Source organism: Mobula birostris, chromosome 8 (assembly GCF_030028105.1).
Source record: "Mobula birostris isolate sMobBir1 chromosome 8, sMobBir1.hap1, whole genome shotgun sequence".
NCBI lineage: Eukaryota > Metazoa > Chordata > Chondrichthyes > Myliobatiformes > Myliobatidae > Mobula > Mobula birostris.
Window position 1 is genome coordinate 59495623 of NC_092377.1, and position 25303 is coordinate 59520925.

The 25303-nt window shown below is 40.3% G+C and overlaps 1 protein-coding gene across 1 annotated transcript in view; it reads left to right on the forward strand.

Moving 5' to 3' along the window:
* ccdc85a (coiled-coil domain containing 85A) overlaps positions 1 to 21848 on the forward strand; it is a 513251-nt gene extending 491403 nt beyond the window's left edge. The window contains exons 4-5 of the mRNA XM_072267068.1: positions 11047 to 11166; positions 21687 to 21848. Coding sequence (XP_072123169.1) covers positions 11047 to 11166; positions 21687 to 21848 — 282 coding nt within the window. The remainder of the gene's footprint in view (positions 1 to 11046; positions 11167 to 21686) is intronic.
* Positions 21849 to 25303: the final 3455 nt, after the last annotated feature.

Genomic DNA, 25303 nt, shown 5'->3' on the forward strand with positions numbered 1-25303 from the left:
GCAACCCAGTTATGGGGTACGTAACATGACATATAGTTACAACAGTGCAAAGCAGTACCATAATTTGATAAAGAGTAGACCATGGGCACGGTTAAAAAAAAGTCTCAAAGTCCCGATAGACTCATCATCTCATGCAAGCGGCAGAAGGGAGAAACTCTCCCCACCATGAACCTCCAAGGGCCTCTAACTTGCCGATGCAGCACCATTGGAAGCACCCGACCGCAGCGGACTCTGAGTCTGTCTGAAAATTTCGAGCCTCCGACACAGCCTCTCCAAGCACCATCCTCTGCTGAACACTTCGACCCCGCCCCGGCTGCCAAGCAACAAGCAAAGCCGAGGACTCAGGACTTTCTGCTCCGGAGATTCTGGACCACACAGTAGCAGTAGCAGCAAAGCAGGCATCTCAGAAGTTTCACCAGATGTTCCTCCGTGCTCTCACATCCATCTCCATCAAATCAGGATTGTGCACGGCACCCTACTTGACAAATAACAGACATCACCACCGGAGTGGCTGTTGTGAGCTGAGTCGCGCCGCCATCTTGCCTCCTCCTGCTGTGGATGATATCTTCTGTGGATCTTGTTGCTCTAGTTGTTAAATTGGAGCGTATCTAAGTCACTTCTCAGGCAGGAGCTAATACATTTCATCACCAACCTCTTAAAACAATTCATCACAGTGGATGTAAGTGCTACTGGATGATAGTTATTGAGGCAAGTTACCATGTTCTTCTTAGGCACTGGTATAATTGAAGCCTGCTTGAAGTAGTTAGGTACCTCAGACTATTGAAGCGAGAGGTTAAATATGTCAGTGAACACACTAGTCAGTTGATCAGTACAAGTCTTTACTACTTGGCCAGATATTCTATCTGGGCCAGATGCTTTTCGTGTGTTTGCTGTCCTCAAGGCTGTTTGTGCTTCAGTTTCAGAGACTGAAATCATAGGATCATTGGAGGATGTGGGAGTTTATTCTGGTTCCTCCATGTTTCGGAGCATAAAAGGCATTGAGCTCACCTGGAAGTGAAGCCCTACTGTCTCCTGTGTCGCTTGGTTTAACTTTATAACAGTTGATAGTATTCAAACCCTGCTACAATTGTCTGGCATCCTTCATTGATTCAAGTTTGATTTGGAATTGCCACTTCCTTTATGAGATGGCTTTCTGGAGATTGTACCTTGACCTCTTGTAATTTTGTTGGTCACCAGACTTGAATGTATCTGATCTGGCTCTCAGCAGATTTCGATTCTCATTGTTCATCCAGGGCTTCTGATTGGGGAAGACTCTGTATGATTTTGTGGGGATACACTCCTCTACAGCTGTTTTAATAAAGTCTGTTATAACTATGGTGTATTCATTCAGATCGCCAGGTGAGTCCTTGAACTCGGCCCAGTCCACTGAATTGAAGTAATCCCATAGCAGCTGTTCTGCCTCCCGCAACCACCTATTTGTTGTCTTAATCTCTGGAGCTTTGCTCTTAAAGAATAATATTATTCTGCATACAACCTACTCTTCTCAACACATATTTTCTTACATGTCTTTCATTTATGTCACAAACATATACCTATCTGATTTTCTATTTTTACCCTTCAGTTTTTTCTCAGACATTTCAGAGCTTATCATGTATTTTCTTCCTAGCCAAGCTGTTTCTGAACCAGTGTGCATAACTTCATATCTGATATTACGATCTACAAACTCATTTTCAGAGCTCAAAGTATACCTATTATCAAAGTACATATATGTCACCATATACAACTCCGAGGTAGTGGGCAGATACAGAAAATCCAAAAGCAATAATAGAAACAACGAAAGACTCCACCCAACATGATGGACAAACAACCATTGTGTAGAAGACAACAACTGTGCAAATATAAAAGAAAAAGAAGAAATAATAAGAATAAATAAATAAACAAATAAATACTGAGAATAAGAGATGAAGAGTCCTTGAAAGTGAGTCCATAAGTTGTGTTTCCAGTTCAGTGATGGGGCAAGTGATCTTAAGTGAAGTTATCTCCACTGGTTCAGGGATAATAACCGTTCCCAAACCTGGTGGTGAGGCTCCTGAGGCTCCTGTTCCTTCTTCCTGATGGCATCAGCAAGAAGAGAGTATGGCCTGGGTGGTGAGATCACTGACAATGGATGCTGCTTTCCTGTGACAGCGCTCTATGTAGATGGGCTCAATGGTGGGAAGGGCTTTAGCTGTGATGGACTGGGCCATATCCATTACTTTCAAGGACTTTTTGCAACTCATGTTCTCAGTATTATTTTTAATTGTACAGTTTGGCTCCATTTGCTTATTAGTGTTTGTCAATCTTTGTTTATGTATAGTTTTTTATAAAATTATATTTATTTTTCTCCTGTAGATGCTTTGTTTTATTAATCCCTCCTTATTAGATAGTAGTGAATACAATATCACCTTTTCACTGAACACTGTCTTCTGATGTTGCTTGAGCGATTTTGAAGAACTTTAATAACTCCCTTGTGCTTACGGATTATCCCTGATGTTAATCCCAGTGTCATTCAAAATATAAATAACCATGATTACAGCCAAAGCCATCATATTGACTTTTTTACTGATTTCCATAGCAGGATATCTATTTTCTCACTTTCTTCAAGACCTGCAATATATTTTCCCATTTTACTCTACGATATCAGAAAAGAAGATTGCCTTTTCATTCATTTTGAGAAGATATGGAAGGTTAAAATCTTCCACCTTATGTATTTTTGCTTTTGATGGACACCTCTCATTGAAGATGCACTTCTTACCCACAGGTTTCATACCTTCTAATACCACTGATACCACTGAAAACGTTGGAAGTAGTCAAAGGATCAAGCAGCATCAGGGAAGGGGAGATATGGTCAATGACTTTCCATCAGGATTGTGTTTTCTGCTTTATTTCAGATTTCTAGCACTGTTCCATTTCCTCTGCCAGATTTTCAATTACTTCTCTTTACTATCATTTCCCCCTGCTATTAAAACTGTTATCCACAATCACAACCCAACCTCCACTCCTTTTATAGTACCTTTAATGTAACAATAAAAGCTTACTTATCAAGCAAAAATTAAAGAAGACACTGGACAATGTGAAGAGGCAATGAAACAGATGACCAAGATTTTGGTCAAGGTTGCAAGTTTTAAATAGCATCTGAAATCATTTTTAAAGAGAAAGTGTTGGCAAACTAGGGAGATTTAGGAAAGGATCTTTGGAGTAGAATTTCTCCAAAGTTTGGTGAAATTTTTCAAATCATGGGTGAGGAAGATGACAAAATTAAATATTGTAGTTATCTTAGAATTGTGTTGGACTGTGGGAAATTTACCAATGTCAGGGTACACTCATGTAGCACCATTGATTACAAAATGAATATTAAATGTATATTGCAGTAGTAATGAAATGCAACAACCACAAGGGTAATGGTGAATGTGACTTTGTGTGAGTTGGGACAGCTGTGTTTTGTATGCCCTCAAGTTGATGTGAGGAGAATCAGTGAAGCTGGTCAGAAAAACAGTACTGTCAGATCTAGAAATAGATTTAGCAGCAAATAGATTAAGTATGGCTCGAATCAGACAAGTCCATAGAGGTAGAAATTGTTAGTCTTTTCGTGACCTGGACATGCAGCTTGAGGCTCAACTCATTCTACATATTTCCCTGGTCAAAAGGTCTCTGTGCTATTTTTGCAAGTTTTCTGATCCAGATTTGAGGTTGTGTTCAGTCACCCACTTAGCTCAGGAACTCCAGGTATTAATCTTGGATAATAAAATTTATACTAGTCTCACAATCTGGATCCTGATTAGATATTTGGTGCTGTCAGGAACCAGTACTTTTTGTTCCTCTGATCATGGGAAATATACTAATACTTTATAGTTGGAGCAAAAGCGGTTTGGAAATAATATGCCATTTCAGCCTGTCTATAACGGAATCAGAACCAGAGTCAGGTTTATTATCACTGACATATGAGGGAAATTTGTTGTTTTGTGGCAGAAATACAGAGCAAGATATAAAAAATTATTAAAAGTTACAATGTGATGGTAAATAGTGCAAAAGAGGAATAATGAGGTAGTGCTTGTGGGGTCATGAATCACTCAGAAATCTGATGCCAGAGGGAAGCATCTGCTTCTAACATATGGAGTGTGGGTCTTCTGGCTCCTGTACCTCCATTCTGACGGTAGTAATGGGAAGAGGGCATGTCCTGAGGTTTGAGGGTACAGTACTTAATGATGGTCCCACCATCTTGAGGCACCACTTCTTGAAGATGTCCCCAGTGGTGGGGAGGGTTGTTCCTGTGATGGAGCTGGCACTGAGTCTGCAGCCCTTTATAGCCTCTGATGATTCTTTGCATTGGCGCCTCTGAACTATACGGTAATGCAACTAGTCAGAATGCTCTCCGCCATACATCGGTGGAAATTTGTGAGACTCTATGGTGACATACCAAATCTTCTCAGATTCCTAATGAAGCATATTTGGAAGAGATTCTATCAATCTCACTGATTAAAAAGTTCCCTGGAATTAAAAAAAATGTTTTAATCTACCATGTTTTTAACTTGAACACTCACCTACTCTGTGTAAGTGTCCTGTTCATAAGCAACAACCTCTTTAAAATTGAACATTTCTTGGATGTTTCCAATTTCAAAGGTTTCTTCAGTTTCTCTTTACTGTTTTTGCACTGCTACATTGTTTTCCACTATACTATCAACAGCAACGATTGAATGGAAAATCTCCATCTTTTCCACTATGTGGACTTTTCACAGTATGATCAGCTGTTTCTCCAGTCCTACAATACAGCACCCTCACACCCATCCCACACACTCAAGGAAAAATCTAAGATTCAGGATTGCCTAGATACTGGCATGGGAAATAGTCACTATCTCACTTTCAGTTCAACCATGATAAAGAAATTCTGCTCATTTACAGTCTGACTTCTCCCCTCTGACTCATGTGAGTATGAGAATCAATCACATACAACCATATAGATCTTGCAATTTCAGCCATAGTATTTCAATTTCCACTTCAGTGCATTAAAAACTATTACTCGCTTTGCCAATATCCTCCCTTGCTGTTTTCTTTCATTGCAAAGTTTTAAATTAGCTGCTGTGAGAGAAAACTAGATTCATATTTTTCCTCTGTCTTTTAATGTGTATTATGCAGTAACAGAATGTTGTTTCAGGCATTTGTAAGAGCGCATGTTTCTTATTAATCTGGCCCTGGTGCTTATACAGAGATTGTAAGGAGAAATTGTGCTGGAGTGCCAGCAGTCAAACCATCATCTTGCACATCATCCAACAATCTGGTTCATTAAGTGATGGGTAACTGAGTTTGAACTCCTATTAAGAGGGTACAGATTTCCAGGCCTTGGTATAAGACTGAATTCTGGAAAGAAGAGTAACAGATGCTTAAAAATCGGATCCAAATATATATGTATTGTTTATGTGGATCATACATAAAAATGGTTTTCTGCAGGTTACATCGTACCGGTGATCATTTCAGGTTTGTCTTGTCTTGTCCATACTGCACCAACCACCGCTGCTAGGCTATAAACATGCAGGAGCAATGTATGGTGAAGTGCCTTGCTCAAGAACACAACATGCTGCCTTGGCTGAGGCTCAAACTCGCGACCTTCAGATCACTAGTCCAACCACTTGGCCACGCGCCAACATCCTTTGCCTAACATCCTTCAGTAAATTGACTTGGGACTACCCGTGTACAATTCCTCTTAGCTTGGCTGACATTTGCCGGGCAACAATTGCGCAGATAAAGCCATCATTATATGCTCAGAGGCAGTTTCTGTGATTACCAAATAAGATTAGTGCATTATGGAGTAACCTATCACCTTAGCTTAATAGGTATAAAAAAAGAACAAATCCTGCATCAGCTTAGCAAAGAGATGCAAATTTTAGAGTAGACATCAGTGTCTCAGTCACACCTGCTACAAATGTTCAATTCATACCAAAACGCAGCAGTGAGTGCTTGCTGAATTTTAGCACTTTGTTTTATACACTCCAGTGTAAGATACTGCAATGTCTCTGAGTGATAAGCCCATATCACACTGTGACATGTGGAACTCACACCATTATATGTAATTAATGCATTGGATTGCATTAGGAGAATGGCCACACACTACTGCAGATTGCTGCTTCTCTTTTCCCAAAGTTTTACCTCAGCTTCACCGCGGTCTTGAAGGGCCGAAATGGCCTGTTTCTGTGCTGTAATTGTTATAGAGTTGTATGGTTATAAGTAGTCACGGCCACGATGTTGACCTACCCAGCTACCACCATGCCGGTGACACATCAGTTGTGAGTTTTGCACATTGGCCTTGATGGCAATCACATGTTTTGTTCGAACACATGTACTGGTGTGCAAAGTATGGCAGTTCTATTTTTCACCCAGACTCATAATATTTTTCTGGAGATCCAAGATGATGTTAGTTCTATAAACAATGTGTGGTTTGTGCCCATGTCTGGTTGAACTCCAATTTCTAACTAAGTGTGTATAAAGCTCTTCTGCTTGATTTGTAAACACAAAAGATTCTGCAGAACAAAAGTTCAAAATTCAAAGTAAAATTTATTATCCAAGTACATACATATCACCACATAAAAGCCTGAGATTCTTTTTTCTGTGGGCAGACTTAGCAAATTTATGGAGCATACCTGTTAACAGTAGACATCAGGAGCTGTTGACTGTAAACGATGTGCAAATGCAGACATATATACAAACCCCATTTCCAGAAAAGTTGGGATATTTTCCAAAATGCAATAAAAAAAATGTGATATGTTAATTCACGTGAACCTTTATTTAACTGACAAAAGTACAAAGAAAAGATTTTCAATAGTTTTACTGACCAACTTAATTGAATTTTGTAAATATACACAAATTTAGAATTTGATGGCTGCAACACACTCAACAAAAGTTGGGGCAGAGTTAAAATAAGATTGAAAAGTGCACAGAATATTCAAGTAACACCGGTTTGGAAGACTCCACATTAAGCAGGCTAATTGGTAGCAGGTGAGGTATCATGACTGGGTATAAAAATAGCGTCCATCAAAGGCTCAGTCTTTGCAAGCAAGGATGGGTCGTGGCTCACCTCTTTGTGCCAAAATTCGTGACAGAATTGTTAGTTCAAAAGGAACATTTCTGAACGCAAGATTGCAGAGAGTTTAGGTCTTTCAACATCTACAGTACATAATATTGTGAAAAGATTCAGGGAATTCAGAGGAATCTCAGTGCGTAAAGGGCAAGGTTGGAAACCACTGTTGAATGCGCGTGATCTTCGAGCTCTCAGGCAGCACTGCCTAGGAAACCGTCATGCTACTGTGACAATTATAGCCACCTGGGCTCGTGAGTACTTCGGAAAACCATTGTCACTCAACACAGTCCGTCGCTGCATCCAGAAATGCAACTTGAAACTGTATTATGCAAGGAGGAAGCCATACATCAACTCTATGCAGAAACGCCGCCGAGTTCTCTGGGCCTGAGCTCATCTCAGATGGACCGAAAGACTGTGGAACCGTGTGCTCAGATGAGTCCACATTTCAGCTAGTTTTCAGAAAAAACGGGCGTCGAGTTCTCCGTGCCAAAGATGAAAACGACATCCAGATTGTTATCAGCGAAAGGTGCAAAAGCCAGCATCTGTGATGGTATGGGGGTGCATCAGTGCCCACGGCATGGGTGAGTTGAATATATGTGAAAGTACCATTGACTCTGATTAGGATTCAATGATTTAGGATTATTTCAATGATTAAGATTCAATTATTTGGATTTTAGAGAGACATATGTTGCCATCAAGGTGACGTCTCTTCCCGGGACGTCCATGCTTATTTCAGCAGGACAATGCCAGACCACATTCTGCACGGGCTACAACAGCGTGGCTTTGTAGACATAGAGTGCGTGTGCTTGACTGGCCTGCTGCCAGTCTAGATCTATCTCCTATTGAAAATGTATGGTGCATCATGAAGTGGAGAATCAGACAATGGAGACCACGGACTGTTGAGCAGCTGAAGTCTTACATCAAGCAAGAATGGACAAAATTTCCAATTGCAAATCTACTACAATTAGTATCCTCAGTTCCAAAACAATTAAAAAGTGTTATTAAAAGAAAAGGTGATGTAACACAATGGTAAACATGTCTCTGTCCCAACTTTTGTTGAGTGTGTTGCAGCCATCAAATTCTAAATTTGTGTATGTTTACAAAATACAATTAAGTTGGTCAGTAAAACTATTGAAAATCTTTTCTTTGTACCTTTGTCAGTTAAATAAAGGTTCACGTGAATTATCATATCACAGATTTTTGTTTTTATTGCATTTTGGAAGATATCCCAACTTTTCTGGAAATGGGGTTTGTAGATAGCAATAAATATTATGCATGAAATAACAATGTAACAGAGTCCTTAAATGAGTGTAGTTATCCTCTTTTGTTCAAGAGCCTGATGGCTGAGGGGTAGTAATTGTTCTTGAACCTGGTGGTGTGAGTCCTGAGGCAAAAACAAGAAAAGAGGATGGCCTGGGTGGTGAGGATCTTTGACGATGGATACTGCTTTTCTACAGCAACATTTCATGTAGATGTGCTCAATGGTTGTAAAGGTTTTACCCATGATGTTCTGGGCTGAACTAGTTTTTGTAGGATTTTCTGCTCAAATGCATTGGTGTTCCCATTCCAGTCCATAATGCAGCCAGTCAGCACACTTTCCACCACACATCCAAAGAAGTTTGCCAAGGTCTTTGATGACATGCTGAACATTTCTTCACAGTAATATTTATATAATGGGTCCAGGAAAGGTCCTTTGAGGTAGTGACACGCAGGAATTTAAAGTTAACTGACTCTTTCCACTTCTGATTACTGGCTGATGGTCCTTTGGTTTTCCTCTCCTGAAGTCTAGAATCAGTTCCTTGGTCTTATAGACATTCAGTGAAAGGTTGTTGTTATCACACCACTGAGCCAAGATTTCAACCTCCCTTCTGTATATTGATTCATCACCCCTTTTGATATGGCGCACAGCAGTGGTGTCGTCAGCAAACTTGTATAAGGTGTAGGAGCTGTACTTAGCCACACAGTCATAATTGTAAATCGAGTAGAGCAGGGGACTAAGTACACATCCCTGTGGTTCTCCTGTGCTGATGGAGATTGTGGAGGTGATGTTTTTGCCAATCCTATTGACTGGAGTCTACAAGTGAGGAAATCCAAGGTCCAATTGCACAAGGGGGTATTGAGACCCAGGTCAGGGAGTTTACTGATTAATTCTGAGGGGATGATGGTGTTCAATGCTGAGCTGTAATCGATAAGGAGCATTCTGATATATGCATCTTTGCTGTCCAGATGTTCCAGGGTTGTGTGAAGGGCCAAAGAGATAGCACCTGCTGTAGAATTGTTGGTTGGTAAGCAAATTGGACTGTTCTTCATCAAGTTATGGTATTGTTGTACTGTTGTAACTATATGTTATAATTATGTGGTTTTGTTAGTTTTCTTGGTCTGTCCTGTGCTTTGTGATATCATACCGGAGGAAATATTGTATCATTTCTTAATGCATGCATTACTAAATGACAATAAAAGAGGACTGCATGTCTTCATAATCTAAAAAAAAAATTGGAGCACATCCAAGTCACTCCAAGGAGCTGATATGCTTCAACACCAGCCTTCGTGGATGTAATTGCCACTGGGCAATAGTCTAGACAGGTTACCACATTCTTCTTTGGCACCGTTACTATTGCAGACTGCTTGAAGCAGGTGGGTGCTACACTGCCTGAGCGAGAGGTTGAAGGTATCCCTGAATACACCAGCCAGTTAGTTGGCACAGGACTTCAGTACTCAGCCAGGTACTCCATCTGTACTGGACACTTCCCTTGGATTCATTGTCTTGAAGCCAGCCCACATGTCATCTTCAAATACTGAGACCAAAGGACCTTCAGGATACATGGGGGTGCATGATAGTTCCTCACAGCTCCAGTGGTCAAAGTGAGCATAGAGGTCATTGAGTTCATCTGGAAGGGAAGCCCTGCTGTCCCCTATGTCACAAGATTTTACTTTGTAGAAGGTTATGGCGTTCAAACCCGTTGATTCCAGTCTAGTCCAGAATCTCCACTTTACCTGAGAGAAGGCTTTCCGGAGATCATTCCTACACCTCTTGTAACATTGTTGATCTCCAGATTTGAATGCCTCTGATCTGGCTCTCAGCAGAATCCAGATTTCACTGTTCATCCAGGGCTTCTGATTGGGGAAAATTCTGAATGATTTCATGGGGACACGCGTATCCACAGCTGTTTAGTGAAGTCTGTAACGCCGCTGGTAAAGTCGTTCAGGTTTTCAGATGAGTTCTTGAACACGGCCCAGTCACTGACTCAAGGCAATCCTGTAACTGTTCCTCAGCCTTCAGCGACCACCCCTTGGTTGTCTTGATCTCTGGAGCCCTGCTCTTCAGGGTCTGTCTGTATGCAGGTAGCAGGAGAACAGCCAAATGATCTGACTTGTCAAAATGCAGTCGCAGGAAGGGAATGATAAGCATTCCTTATTGTAGTATAGCACTGGAAATCCAGAGCAACACACACACAATGCTGAAGGAACTCAGCAGGTAAAGCAGCATCTATGGAAATGAATTAACAGTCGACATTTCAAACTGAGACCCTTCTTCAGAACTAGAAAGGAAAGGGGAAGATGTGGAATAAAAAGATGGGGGAGGGGATTGCATTGTGCCTGATTTCTCTGCATACATGGGAATTTAGCTTGGAGCTGTTGAATTGTGTTCCTTTTTCTGTCAGAGCAGGGGTTCCCAATGTTTTTCATACCATGAACCCCTACCATTAACTGAGGAATCCATGGACCCCAGTTTGGGAACCCCTGGGTGAGAGTACTTTTTTTATAATAAAAGCAACATATCATATGATATATATGATATTCAGCAAGCAAAGAGTTTGCAGCTTACAAAAAAAAATGTACCCATGTGTGTGCATACCTTCCAGTGACAGAATTTGTTACTACTGTATGTATAACATTACTTCTTCATTGTAAACCACCTGGAATATTCCAAAGCAAAATATTCAGACTAAAGTTCAGATCTACCTTGTTCTTTACAGGCTGCATTTGTGCGGATGTCAGAGGCTGATGGGACTTTGTTACTTCCAAACCATCAGGCTGGGAAATGTGGATCTAATTCACCAACTCAGAAACCTGAGGCTGTGGTCCATGCTATCAAGGTAATATTTGCACTTACTCAAAAAATCAACTATCGAGGCAGTTGCAAAGCAACATTTAAAACACAATGCACTCTCCACAAATAAAATCTTAATCAAAAGTATTTTGAATTATGCTGTGTAAGAATTTTATTTGTAAGAGAAGCAAACATGCATATGCAGCACTGCAGGCTCTTTCCTTAACTATGTTATAAGTAACCTAGGTGAATTTTTGTGCAAACTTTACAATTTTCAAATGCTATTTTGATGTTTAGGACACTTCCTTGCACTTCAACTATTTTTGTCTATATTTGGACCAAGATTATGACGTGGTATAGAATTGAATGTCCCTAAATTAAACTGCCCATCCTTGGTGGATTAAGCATTGTTTCATAAGGCTTTTGGTGAGGGCTTCAGTGACATTGCTGATGATTGAGAGTAAACTGATAAGGCTGTAATTGGCTTTATTGGATTTGACCTACTTCTTGCAAAAAGGATATATCTGGGCAATTTTCCAATGTTTGGGTAAATGTCGGTGATGTACATGTACTGAGTCTGCTTGTTTTAAGCACAGGTTTTCAGCACCAATCTAGGATGTTGTTGGTGCCAATGGCCTCAGCCAGTCAATTTCTCAGGATTGATCCCCTGCCCAGTTCTAAAAGTAGAGTAAGAGGAATGGTGGACTATTGTTTACTAATTGTGCTGTTATTCATTTCTACTTCTGATGGACCTTAGGTGCCCATATTTAAGTGCAACAACTGTTTAGAGTCCATCTCATGTATCTTAGTTGTGGTACCAGATGAGATGATTGAACAAGTCCTCAGTATGAAGATGGGACTTTGTCTCCATGAGACTATGCAATGGTCATACCTAGCAAGGGCAGATACAGGTGAAGATGAGTAGGTTTGTCCTTGCAGAACACAGATGCTGAAATCTGGAGCCAAAAAATAGAGCTGCTAGAGGAGCTCAGTGGAGAGAAATGGATAGTAAACATCTTGGATCGAGACACTTCCTCTAGACCGAAAGAGTAAAGTGAAATTAACAAGCATAAAGAGGTGAGGGGAAGGGGTGGAGAAAGAGCTGGCAAATGATAGGTGGATTCAGCTGAGGAACAGTTGATTGGCAGATGGAGCCAGGTGAGGGAGGAACGGGTAGAGATATTGACAGAGGCTGGACGTGATAAATAAAGACAGTAAAGGGCTGCAGATTATAGGACATAAGAAAGGAAGCAATGGAACCAAATAAGGGAGGGGTGGTGCACAGGTATGAAAGGATAGGGTCCCAGAAAGGTAAGTGGTGGAAAATTAATAGCGTTGGTTATTTCCTGAAAAAGAGAGACATCCCAAAAATCCTGGAACGTAAAGCTTCATGCTGAGAACATATGTGGAGGAAACAGAAAAAGGGATTGATCCATTTAATCCCTTGTTTAGATTCATTCACTCCCTACCAAAGACCCACACTGGCAGTCAGATCCTTCAGGAATTGCCCAGCTCAATCTATGGTGAAGTCACCAAACCAGCCTTGAAATTGTGTACTAAAACCAAAGTGCATTCTGTCTCCTACAACTTCTAGTGCTTGACCTGCATGGAGGAGCTCACGGAAGATGGTGGAAGCTAAGTAGGAGAGATTATTTGCACATGTCTAACCTGATGTCAGGATTTCCTAGGGTCTTGATTCAATGTAGAGGACTACAAGGGCTACTCTGTCCCATATGTGTATCTCTGCTGCGGAAGGGACAACGTGTATCCAGGGGTTGTACAAAAGGACTCTGGGACATTGCCTGTAAAGTATGATTCTGTGAATATAACAATGTCAATATCATTAGTCTGTGAGACAGTTCTCCAAATTTTGACACCTGTCTCCAGATGTTTCTGAGCAGGATTTTGGAAGGTCTATTCAGCTGGTATTGGCTTTATCTTGTTCAAATTTGGTGCCTAGGTCAAGGCAGGTGGTTCACACAGTTTAGTTTCTTTCTTTGAATGTAGGGAATGTGCAATTAATGGAATTGAATTCCACAGCTGCTGTGGTGGGACTTCAACTTAAGTGAAATGGATTGTTGGTTCAGGTCTCTGGATTACTTGTCTCACAATTTAATCACTCCCCAACTATTGATAAATCATCAATGATATAAGAGCTTGGATAAGAATATAAGAAATAAGAGTACAAATATGTTACGTGGCTCCTCAAACCTGCTCTGCCATTCATTAGGATCATAGCTAATATTCTTTCTCAACAATATCTTCCTACTTTATCCTCATATCTCTTGAATCCCTTAATATAGAAAAATAAACGATTTAAGCTATCTCATTGACTGAGTCTTCACAGCCTCATGGAGAAGAAATTTCCAAAGATACACCACCTATAGGCAAAGAAATTTCTCTTTGTCTCACACTTAAGTGGTCTACCCATTCTTTTGAGATGGTAACTTCTGATTCTAGACACTTCAGTCAGGGGAAATATCCCTCTTACTTCCAGCCTATGGAGCTCTTTTACATTTGTCAGTTTCAGTGAGGTCTCCTGTCATTCATCTAAACTCAAGAGAATACAGGTCTTGTCTACTCATTCTCTCGTCATTCAGCAACATAAATTGCATAGAATGAATTATCCCCTCTGCGGCAAGTTTACACTTTTAGAAGTAAACATATTCATTCTGCACACACCCAGCTGCACTCTCACCAAAACCTAAATACTTGAAATAAACTGGTAATCTACTTCCAAAGTACTAAGAAACCATAGAGACCATAGAAAAACTACAGCACAGAAACAGGCCTTTTGGCCCTTCTTGGCTGTGCCGAACCATTTTCTGCCTAGTCCCACTGACCTGCACACGGACCATATCCCTCCATACACCTCCCATCCATGTATCTGTCCAATTTATTCTTAAATGTTAAAAAAGAACCTGCATTTACCACCTCGTCTGGCAGCTCATTCCATACTCCCACCACTCTCTGTGTGAGGAAGCCCCCCCACTAATGTTCCCTTTAAACTTTTCCCCCTTCACCCTTAACCCATGTCCTCTGATTATTTTCTCCCCTTGCCTCAGTGGAAAAAGCCTGCTTGCATTCACTCTATCTATACCCATCATAATTTTATATACCTTTATCAAATCTCCCTTCATTCTTCTACGCTCCAGGGAATAAAGTCCTAACCTGTTCAATCTTTCTCTGTAACTGAGTTTCTCAAGTCCCGGCAACATCCTTGTAAACCTTCTCTGCACTCTTTCAACCTTATTTATATCCTTCCTGTAATTTGGTGACCAAAACTGAACACAATACTCCAGATTCGGCCTCACCAATGCCTTATACAACCTCATCATAACATTCCAGCTCTTATACTCAATACTTTGATTAATAAAAGCCAATGTACCAAACGCTCTCTTTACGACCCTATCTACCTGTGATGCCACTCTTAGGGAATTTTGTATCTGTATCCCCAGATCCCTCTGTTCTACTGCACTCCTCAGTGCCTTACCATTAACCCTGTATGTTCTACCTTGGTTTGTCCTTCCAACGTGCAATATCTCACACTTGTCTGTATTAAACTCCACCTGCCATTTTTCAGCCCATTTTTCCAGCTGGTCCAAGTCCCTCTGCAGGCTCTGAAAACCTTCCTCACCGTCTACTACACTTCCAATCTTTGTATCATCAGCAAATGTGCTGATCTAATTTACCACATTATCATCTAGATCATTGATATAGATGACAAATAACAATGGACCCAGCACTGATCCCTGTGGCACACCACTAGTCACAGGCCTCCACTCTGAGAAGCAATTCTCTACCACCACTCTTTGGCTTCTTCCATTGAGCCAATGTCTAATCCAATTTACCACCTCTCCATGTATACCTAGCGACTGAATTTTCCTAACTAACCGCCCATGGGGGACCTTGTCAAAGGCCTTACTGAAGTCCATGTAGACAATATCCACTGCCTTCCCTTCATCCACTTTCCTGGTAACCTCCTTGAAAAACTCCAATAGATTGGTCAAACGTGACCTACCACGCACAAAGCCATGTCGATTCTCCCTAATAAGTCTCTGTCTATCCAAATGCTTGTAGATTCTGTCTCTTAGTACTCCCTCCAATAACTTACCTACTACCGACGTTAAACTTACTGGCCTATAATTTCCCGGATTACTTTCCAATCCGTTTTTAAACAACGGAACAACATGAGCCACTCTCCAATCCTCCGGCACCTCACCTGTAGACAGCGACATTTTAAATATTTCTGCCAGGGCCCCTGCAATTTCAACACTAGTCTCCTTCAAGGTCCGAGAGAACACCCTGTCAGGTCCCGGGAATTTATCCACTTTAATTTTCCTCAAGACAGCAAGCACCTCCTCCTTTTTGATCTGTACAGTTTCCATGATCTCACTGCTTGTTTCCCTTAATTCCATAGACTTCATGCCAGTTTCCTTAGTAAATACAGATGCAAGAAACCTATTAAAGATCTCCCCCATTTCCTTTGGTTCCGCACATAGCCGACCACTCTGATCTTCAAGAGGACCAATTTTATCCCTTACAATCCTTTTGCTCTTAATATACCTGTAAAAGCTCTTTGGATTATCCTTCACTTTGACTGTCAAGGCAACCTCATGTCTTCTTTTAGCCCTCCTGATTTCTTTCTTAAGTACTTTCTTGCACTTCTTATACTCCTCAAGCACCTTATTTACTCCCTGTTTCCTGTACATATCATACAGCTCCCTGTTCTTTATCAGAGTTGCAATATCCCTTGAGAACCAAGGTTCCTTATTCCTATTCACTTTGCCTTTAATCCTGACAGGAACATACAAACTCTCCACTCTCACGAGAGACAACCGTGGAAATAGTGGATATGTTGGTTACTGTCATTCAATGTCCTATTGATTATGCAATATTTTCTGCAGTTTGAAAAGTAGAAACGTAACTTCAAACAAAGAAATGAGGCTGGTGAACCAAACATCCAGAGAAGGGAAAATGATAGAGCCTGTGATATAGGAAGTGACAACAGGGCACTCAGAAAAACCAACAAGATTCAAAAGTAAGGCCCATGGGATTGGCATTTATGCACTGGCATGGACTGAAAATTGGTTGTCAAAGAGAAAACAGAAAGTATGAGTACATGAAACTTTCTCCGAGTGGCAGGCAGTGAGTAGGTGTACATCAGGAAGTGGCACTTGGGCTTCAACATTCACAATGTACAACAGTGTTTTACAAAAGGAAATTGGACGTCACATTTCTGAGGGTGCTGACTAAAGGAAGCTGAGTGGGATTGTGAGTTGTGACAGAGATTATAAGAGGCTTCATGATGATTTAGGGAACTTATGTGAGCAGATACTTGGTTGATGCACTGTAACATGTGTAATTGAAATATTATTTACCAGTACAAGTAACTGAAGGACAGTATATTACTTAAATGGTGATAGCTTGGGAAATGTTGATAGAAACATAGAAACATAGAAAATAGGTGCAAGAGTAAGCCATTCGGCCCTTCGAGCCTGCACCGCCATTTATTATGATCATGGCTGATCATCCAACTCAGAACCCCGCCCCAGCCTTCCCTCCATACCCCCTGATCCCCGTAGCCACAACGGCCATATCTAACTCCCTCTTAAATATAGCCAATGAACTGGCCTCAACTGTTTCCTGCGGCAGAGAATTCCACAGATTCACCACTCTCTGTGTGAAGAAGTTTTTCCTAATCTCGGTCCTAAAAGGCTTCCTCTTTACCCTCAAACTGTGACCCCTTGTTCTAGACTTCCCCAAAATCGGGAACAATCTTCCTGCATCTAGCCTGTCCAATCTCTTTAGGATTTTATACGTTTCAATCAGATCCCCCCTCAATCTTCTAAATTCCAAAGAGTACAAGCCCAGTTCATCCAGTCTTTCTTCATATGGAAGTCCTGCCATCCCAGGAATCAATCTGGTGAACCCTCTTTGTACTCCCTCTATGGCAAGGATGTCTTTCCTCAGATTAGGGGACCAAAACTGCACACAATACTCCAGGTGTGGTCTCACCAAGGCCTTGTACAACTGCAGTAGTACCTCCCTGCTCCTGTACTCGAATCCTCTCGCTATAAATGCCAGCATACCATTCGCCTTTTTCACCGCCTGCTGTACCTGCATGCCCACTTTCAATGACTGGTGTATAATGACACCCAGGTCTCGTTGCACCTCCCCTTTTCCTAATCGGCCACCATTCAGATAATAATCTGTTTTTCTATTTTTGCCACCAAAGTGGATAACTTCACATTTATCCACATTAAATTGCATCTGCCATGAATTTGCCCGCTCACCCAACCTAGCCAAGTCACTCTGCATCCTCTTAGCATCCTCCTCACAGCTAACACTGCCACCCAGCTTCGTGTCATCCGCAAACTTGGAGATGCTGCATTTAACTCCCTCATCCAAGTCATTAATATATATTGTAAACAACTGGGGTCCCAGCGCTGAGCCTTACGGTACCCCACTAGTCACTGCCTGCCATTCTGAAAAGGTCCCGTTTATTCCCACTCGTTGCTTCCTGTCTGCTAACCAATTCTCCATCCACATCAATACCTTACCCCCAATACCGTGTGCTTTAAGTTGGCATACTAATCTCCTGTGTGGGACCTTGTCAAAAGCCTTTTGAAAATCCAAATATACCACATCCACTGGTTCTCCCCTATCCACTCTACTAGTTACATCCTCAAAAAATTCTATGAGATTCGTCAGACATGATTTTCCTTTCACAAATCCATGCTGACTTTGTCCGATGATTTCACCGCTTTCCAAATGTGCTGTTATCACATCTTTGATAACTGACTCCAGCAGTTTCCCCACCACCGACGTTAGGCTAACCGGTCTATAATTCCCCGGTTTCTCTCTCCCTCCTTTTTTAAAAAGTGGGGTTACATTAGCCACCCTCCAATCCTCAGGAACTAGTCCAGAATCTAACGAGTTTTGAAAAATTATCACTAATGCATCCACTATTTCTTGGGCTACTTCCTTAAGCACTCTAGGATGCAGACCATCTGGCCCTGGGGATTTATCTGCCTTCAATCCCTTCAATTTACCTAACACCACTTCCCTACTAACATGTATTTCGCTCAGTTCCTCCATCTCACTGGACCCTCTGTCCCCTACTATTTCTGGAAGATTATTTATGTCCTCCTTAGTGAAGACAGGACCAAAGTAATTATTCAATTGGTCTGCCATGTCCTTGCTCCCCATAATCAATTCACCCGTTTCTGTCTGTAGGGGACCTACATTTGTCTTTACCAGTCTTTTCCTTTTTACATATCTATAAAAGCTTTTACAATCAGTTTTTATGTTCCCTGCCAGTTTTCTCTCATAGTCTTTTTTCCCCTTCCTAATTAAGCCCTTTGTCCTCCTCTGCTGAACTCTGAATTTCTCCCAGTCCTCAGGTGAACCACTTTCTCTGGCTAATTTGTATGTTTCTTCTTTGGAATTGATACTATCCCTAATTTCTCTTGTCAGCCACGGGTGCACTACCTTCCTTGATTTATTCTTTTGCTAAACTGGGATGAACAATTGTTGTAGTTCATCCATGCAACCTTTAAATGCTTGCCATTGCATATCCACCGTCAATCCTTTAAGTGTCATTTGCCAGTCTATCTTAGCTAATTCATGTCTCATACCTTCAAAGTTACCCTTCTTTAAGTTCAGAACCTTTGTTTCTGAATTAACTATGTCACTCTCCATCTTAATGAAGAATTCCACCATATTATGGTCACTCTTACCCAAGGGGCCTCTCACGACAAGATTGCTAATTAACCCTTCCTCATTGCTCAAAATCCAGTCCAGAATAGCCTGCTGTCTAGTCGGTTCCTCGACATGTTGGTTCAAAAAACCATCCTGCATACATTCCAAGAAATCCTCTTCCTCAGCACCTTTACCAATTTGGTTCACCCAATCTACATGTAGATTGAAGTCACCCATTATAACTGCTGTTCCTTTATTGCACACATTTCTAATTTCCTGTTTAATACCATCTCCGACCTCACTACTACTGTTAGGTGGCCTGTACACATCTCCCACCAACGTCTTCTGCCCCTTAGTGTTATGCAGCTCTACCCATATCGATTCCACATCTTCCCGGCTTATGTCCTTCCTTTCTATTGCGTTAATCTCTTCTTTAACCAGCAAGCCACCCCACCTCCCCTTCCTTCATGTCTATCCCTCCTGAATATTGAATATCCCTGAACGTTGAGCTCCCATCCTTGGTCACCCTGAAGCCATGTCTCTGTGATCCCAACTATATCATAATCATTAATAACAATCTGCACTTTCAATTCATCCACCTTATTACGAATGCTCCTTGCATTGACACACAAAGCCTTCAGGCGCTCTCTTACAACTCTCTTAGCCCTTATATAATTATGTTGAAAAGTGGCCCTTTTTAATGCTTGCCCTGGATTTGTCGGCCTTCCACTTTTCCTTTTCTCCTTAGTACTTTTTGCTTCTACCCTCACTTTACACCCCTCTGTCTCCCTGCACTGGTTCCCATCCCCCTGTTGTGAACTAACCTCCTCTCGCCTAGCCTCTTTAATTTGATTCCCACCCCCCAACCATTCTAGTTTAAAGTCACCTCAGTAGCCCTCGCTAATCTCCCTGCCAGGATATTGGTCCCCCTAGGATTCAAGTGTAACCCGTCCTTTTTGTACAGGTGCAAGGAGCACTGTGTATACTTACACAATTGCCTCAGAAATCAATGTACAGCATACAGTTAAGAAGGTAACTGGTATGCAAAGGGTTTTGAGTACAGGAACAAAGATGTCCTGCTACATTTATACAGGATCTTGGTGAGACTACACCAGAACTATCAAGCAACACACACAAAATGCTGGAGGAACTCAGCAGGCCAGGCAGCATCTATGGAATAGAGTACAGTCGATATTTCGGGCCAAAACCCTTCATCAGGACTGGAAAACAGAAGGTGAGGAGTCAGAGAAATATCATGTGCAGTTTTGGTCTTTCTACTTAAAAAAGGATCTATCTGCCACATAGGGAATGCAGCGAAGAGTTGCCATTTCTGGAATGCCTGGACTGTTATATGAAGAAAATTGGTTTAACTAGAACTGTATTCATTGAGTTTTAGAAGAATGAGAAGGATCTCACTGAACCATGCAAAATCCTGCCAAGCTAGACAGAGTCGATGTGGCGAGTATATTCTCCCTGGTTTGGTGATGGGGACTAAATAGTATTCAGAACAATTCTCAGGACGTAGGGTGAGAAATTTGGGACTGACATGAGGAAAAATATCTTCACTCAGAGGGTAGAGAACTATTGGAATTGTGACTACTGAATGCAAATTATTGAATATATTTATCAATGAAGTGGATAGATTTTAGATGCAAGAGGCATCAAGAGAGATGAACAGAGAGTGGAAATAGGGTATTGATATAGGGATTTGCATAATCTTATTCAATTGCAGAGTAGATTTGAGGGTTTGTATTCCCTTCTCCACTACCTAGTTTCTGCTGTATGTATGAGTCTACCTTTACTTCTGTGCTCAAATTTTCTTGATATAAAATGTAATATTTAGTTTCACCAAAATGTAATGTCCATCTTACAGAGCTTTAAATATGTGATGCTGTCACTCAATATCAACTGTCTCAATTTTTGATACTGCTGTGTTACCTTTAAGTGATGTGTGGACAAAGAGGGTTTTCAGTCCCTTCGAACATCACCTTCACATTTTGCAAAATTAGATTCCATCATCTGTCCTTGCTCCTACTTAATCAGCTTGCCATACACTGTTGACATTTCATTATACTCTTTTCCCCACTACTCACAACTTCACTCAGTTTTCTATCACCAGTAAAACTTGTAAGTATAGTATCTGGACTTCCTGGACAAATAGTTGATATTGATTGTGAATATTTGGGCCCAAGCATTTTTCTCTCTGGTTGCTCACCAATCACAACATTACCATCATGAGAGAAATCCACTTATTTTTCTTTCCCATTCTTTGCTGTTCTCCGTCCATGCTAATGACTGAGCCCCTAACCTCCTGTCGAGGAACTTATTGAAAGTCTTCTAAAAGTCCTGTGATTCTCCCTTGTCAATTTTACTGGTCATATCTTCAAAGAATTCGAGTAGATTAAATAAAATAAATTATAGTAGATTAAATAAACTGAATCATAAATCTACATTTTTCTGTTGAATCTTATTATTTTCAGTGTGTTCTATTACTACAATGTTCATAAAAGATTCCAGCACTTTCTCTACTCCTAATGTTTGGCCTCAGTATTTTCTTACTCACTCCTTTCTTTAAATAGTGGGATCACATTTGCAAACCTCCCCTTAAAGGAACAAGAACAATTTGCATTTTGTTCTTGGGCATGTACAGGTGACTTAAGGTCATTAATTTTTTATTTTCATTCCCACAATATCCTGTGTTTAAATGTACCTGTTTCTGCCTTAGCTAAATTTAGTTTTACTAATATGTAATAGTCCATCATAGGGAGCTACAAATATGTGATGCTGAAACTTAATACTGTATCAGCTATTCTTTTAACCATGTCTGCCTGCCCATGTTTTGTTTTTATGTCCTAACCTTAGGTTGTGGAAGTGCATGAAAGTGTGGAAAAGGAAGAGAAAGAGAAGGACCTGAGTGAAACAGAGAAAGCTATTGTGAGAGAAATGTGTAACGTGAGTAAATTGTGCCACAGCATTCAGCTCCTGCTGTGCCTCCCGCCCAACTCGCATATAGTGGATCCTTAGTCACTGAAAGCAAACCAAGTAAGATTGAGAATTCAAGAGCAAATGTTGTACTTCTTTTTGTGAAAGTAAAGCCCATTTATGTAGCAAAAGGACTTGTTTCTTGTCTCATTGCAGGTACAGCAAGCATTTTTGCTCTCTTTGGTGTGGTTCTCAGTTTACTTTTTGCTGGAACAAGTATGAAAGCCTAACCGTATCTTAAAATAGATCATTCAGTTTAATATGTCATGTTCAGTTTGTTGTATTAATTGTTCCTAAAACCAAGTTATTAGTGAGATATGTACTAACAATAAAGTGTTGACCTCAGTTGTCTGTAGAAGAAAATTCAGCCAATATTCTATAGCAGCTCGGTCATTCCTGAGCATCAGATGCCTCAAGTCTCAATCCCAAAAGCCAGCATACTAATAAAACTCAGATAGCTTCAAGATTTCTTATTAAATGAACCATGATATGAATACACAATGAAGGCATTTTGTAGGAAACATTGTTAAATTCAGATGAGAAGAAATAAGAGTTAAGGATGAACTGAAAGGTGTCAGCACCATTTTGCAATGTGGAATGTAATGTTACACCGTTGTGCAGATTGTGCGGATGTAACAGGCAGCTCATGGGCAGTACTTTAAGTATGGAAAGAAGAATGTTGTTATGGCCAGAAAGAAAGTGAAAATTCTAAACAGAGAATAACAGGATAAATTATAACTTATAGATAATAGTAGTATATAGCATCTATGAATGATTTTAAATGCTATTAATGAATTCAGAATGCAGAGAGAAAATAATAAATATTTGAATAAATGTGGTTGATGATGCCCACTGGATTCTATTTTGGATCCGTAAGCTTTCAATATCATAGAAATAACTCTAACTTGGTCAGCATTCAGACATTATTATTAAAGCACTATTCATAGAGTTAGTAGAAGCTAAATTCCAATATCTAGAATTCCATTATTAAGTTTGCTGTTTAAAAACTATCAAATTATAATTATCAAACTTACACAATTGCTGCACAAAAATCAAAAGTATCTTCAAACTTCTCATATTTTCACAGTCACTGCAAAACCCAGCTGCATTAATCAACCAGCAGTAAACCTGGCCCACTTCCAGCTCAATTTGTAATCTGTTCTTTTTTTAAACATAGAATTCACAGCATATAAAGTGACCACTTAATCCCATCTGATTCATGCCAGAGTATGTGCATTGGTTGAACCTATTACATTTGTAATGAAAAATTCCTCCAGTACTCCAGTGCATTGAATGATGCAAGCAAGATTTTAAATCATTCGTATTTGAGGTTGATTAAATGTTTCTGGGATAAAATAAAAATCAGGGCCATTAAGCAGAGCTGTATAAAGAAGACCTCCTTGATTTTGGTTCTAGTGCTAGCCTCAGCCTGTTTCTACAATGTGCATCACACAGCCACAAATCCCATGAACAATTCTTGTGCTGTGTGATGCATATTGCATGACACCACTGCACCTATTTGGCACACCCAGTGTATTAACCAGACAGACCCAGGGAAAACCAATAATAAAAGTTGTAGATTTTGCAATGTGCATTGATTTTCAATGTCCTTTTTATCTTTAAAGTAATTGGCAATATGGCAACCTGCAATCTAGTTTCTGGACAAATATATGTTGGCAGGTGGTGTTGCCCAATAATCAGTGTTGGGGATTCAGCATTTCACAACCACGTTAGTGACGTGGATGAAGGGGGAGAAAAAAGGAAATCCAATCCAAATTTGCAGATGGTGCCAAGTGTGGAGATGCAACAAGTTGTGTAGAGTGGAGCAAGAAGTAATAAAGAAACATAAACAGGTTTAATAAAAAAATATAAAAACAATAGCAATTAAAGTATGATATAATGAAATGGAAAGCCTTTCACTTTGGACCCAAGAAAGATAAATTGGAGCATTTCCTTCACATTGAGTAAATAGGAAATACAGATGAGCAAAGTGCATTTATTGTCGATGAAAATGCAATATGAACAGATATTAAAAGTAATCAGTAATATTCTACAAAGTTGGAATACAAACTTAGACTCCAATTGTAGTGAGCCTTCTTTAGATCATGCATGGAAAATTATGTTCCGTTTTGGAAACAGCACCACAGCAAAGTTACACAAGTATCAGAGGAATTATAATATAAATTCAATGGAATGATACTATGGTTTAAATGATTAAATTACGAGTTTAATGTGACTTGTACTCTCTTGCAAGGAGATGATTAAAAAGATAATCCAATTGACATGCTTAAATTGATATCGGATTCAATAGTACAGATACCAAAAAGTAATTTCTTCTGATGGTGCAATCTAAAGCATGATCTAATTGAGTTATATAACTGCCCCCATTCCCTCTTGTTGAATATTATCTTGGGGGCGTAACAAACAAAACTCCAAAGTCAAAATTACCAATCTCTTCTTTCAAGTGCCTGCTGCAAAACAAAACAGAGAAAACACATGAAGTGCAGATTGACTTCTGGTCTGTATTTTTTTTAGGCATTCAGTTAAAGCTAAATTTGAAGTATTTTCTTGATTTTCATCCAATTTTGTCAGCTGACTAGCATGTTGGGGGAAGTAGTGATGGAGGGTGCTGGAGATTTGTATATTTTGGTAGTTTTATGAAATAGTTTAGCTAATGCTTGATTAATTAATTTGCAAAAATACACAAAAAGTAAAACAAAAATGTTTACAATTTATTGATAGTTCAAGACAATAAAGACATTTTTTTGCAGACAGAAAAATGTGCAAGATCGGTTTGATAATTGCTGTAATTGAAGAATATTAACCGCAAGCTGTTGAGTAATCTGAAATACTGTAGTGTTTACATGAGTTCTATACATATTGTTCTATTCCATTGCTTAGAGATTCTGCTCTTATTGTTTTACCCTATTTTTGTGCATACAATTTTGAAGAGATGAACAAACTGCTTCAAATAGCAATATACTTAGCACTCATCCGGATTCTATGGTCCCTTTCATGTCCTATGATGGAATCTGGAGGCACACCCCTCTCTGCATTGGAAACAGAAACTTCCATTCAACCTAGCAGATGATGAGAGAGACCATAGGATCTGGGCACCATGTCAGCACATGAACCAAGTGTTGCCAGTCCCCAGCAAAGGCTGCACTCACCATGTCAGCCAGGAATACAATCCTGAGTTCCATATTTCAACATGGTGTGGCTGCACCACTCAAAACTGCCCATACAATATTGGCAAATACATCACACTAATCTGTGGGTGATTATGCCCAAGTGACCTGTGAGAGGCAAGATCTACTAGTAGTTTTCAGCACAACTGGATGCTGCATTGGGAAGGGTAGGGGTCTGCACCAATTCCTGGCACAACAAAACACAGCCCAGACAGATATCTGTCTTAATGTATGGGAACAGGGAGTGGGTTTGGTGTGAGTAAGTGTGAGGTATGAACTGGAGGACTAAGAATATTTAAATAAATCAGC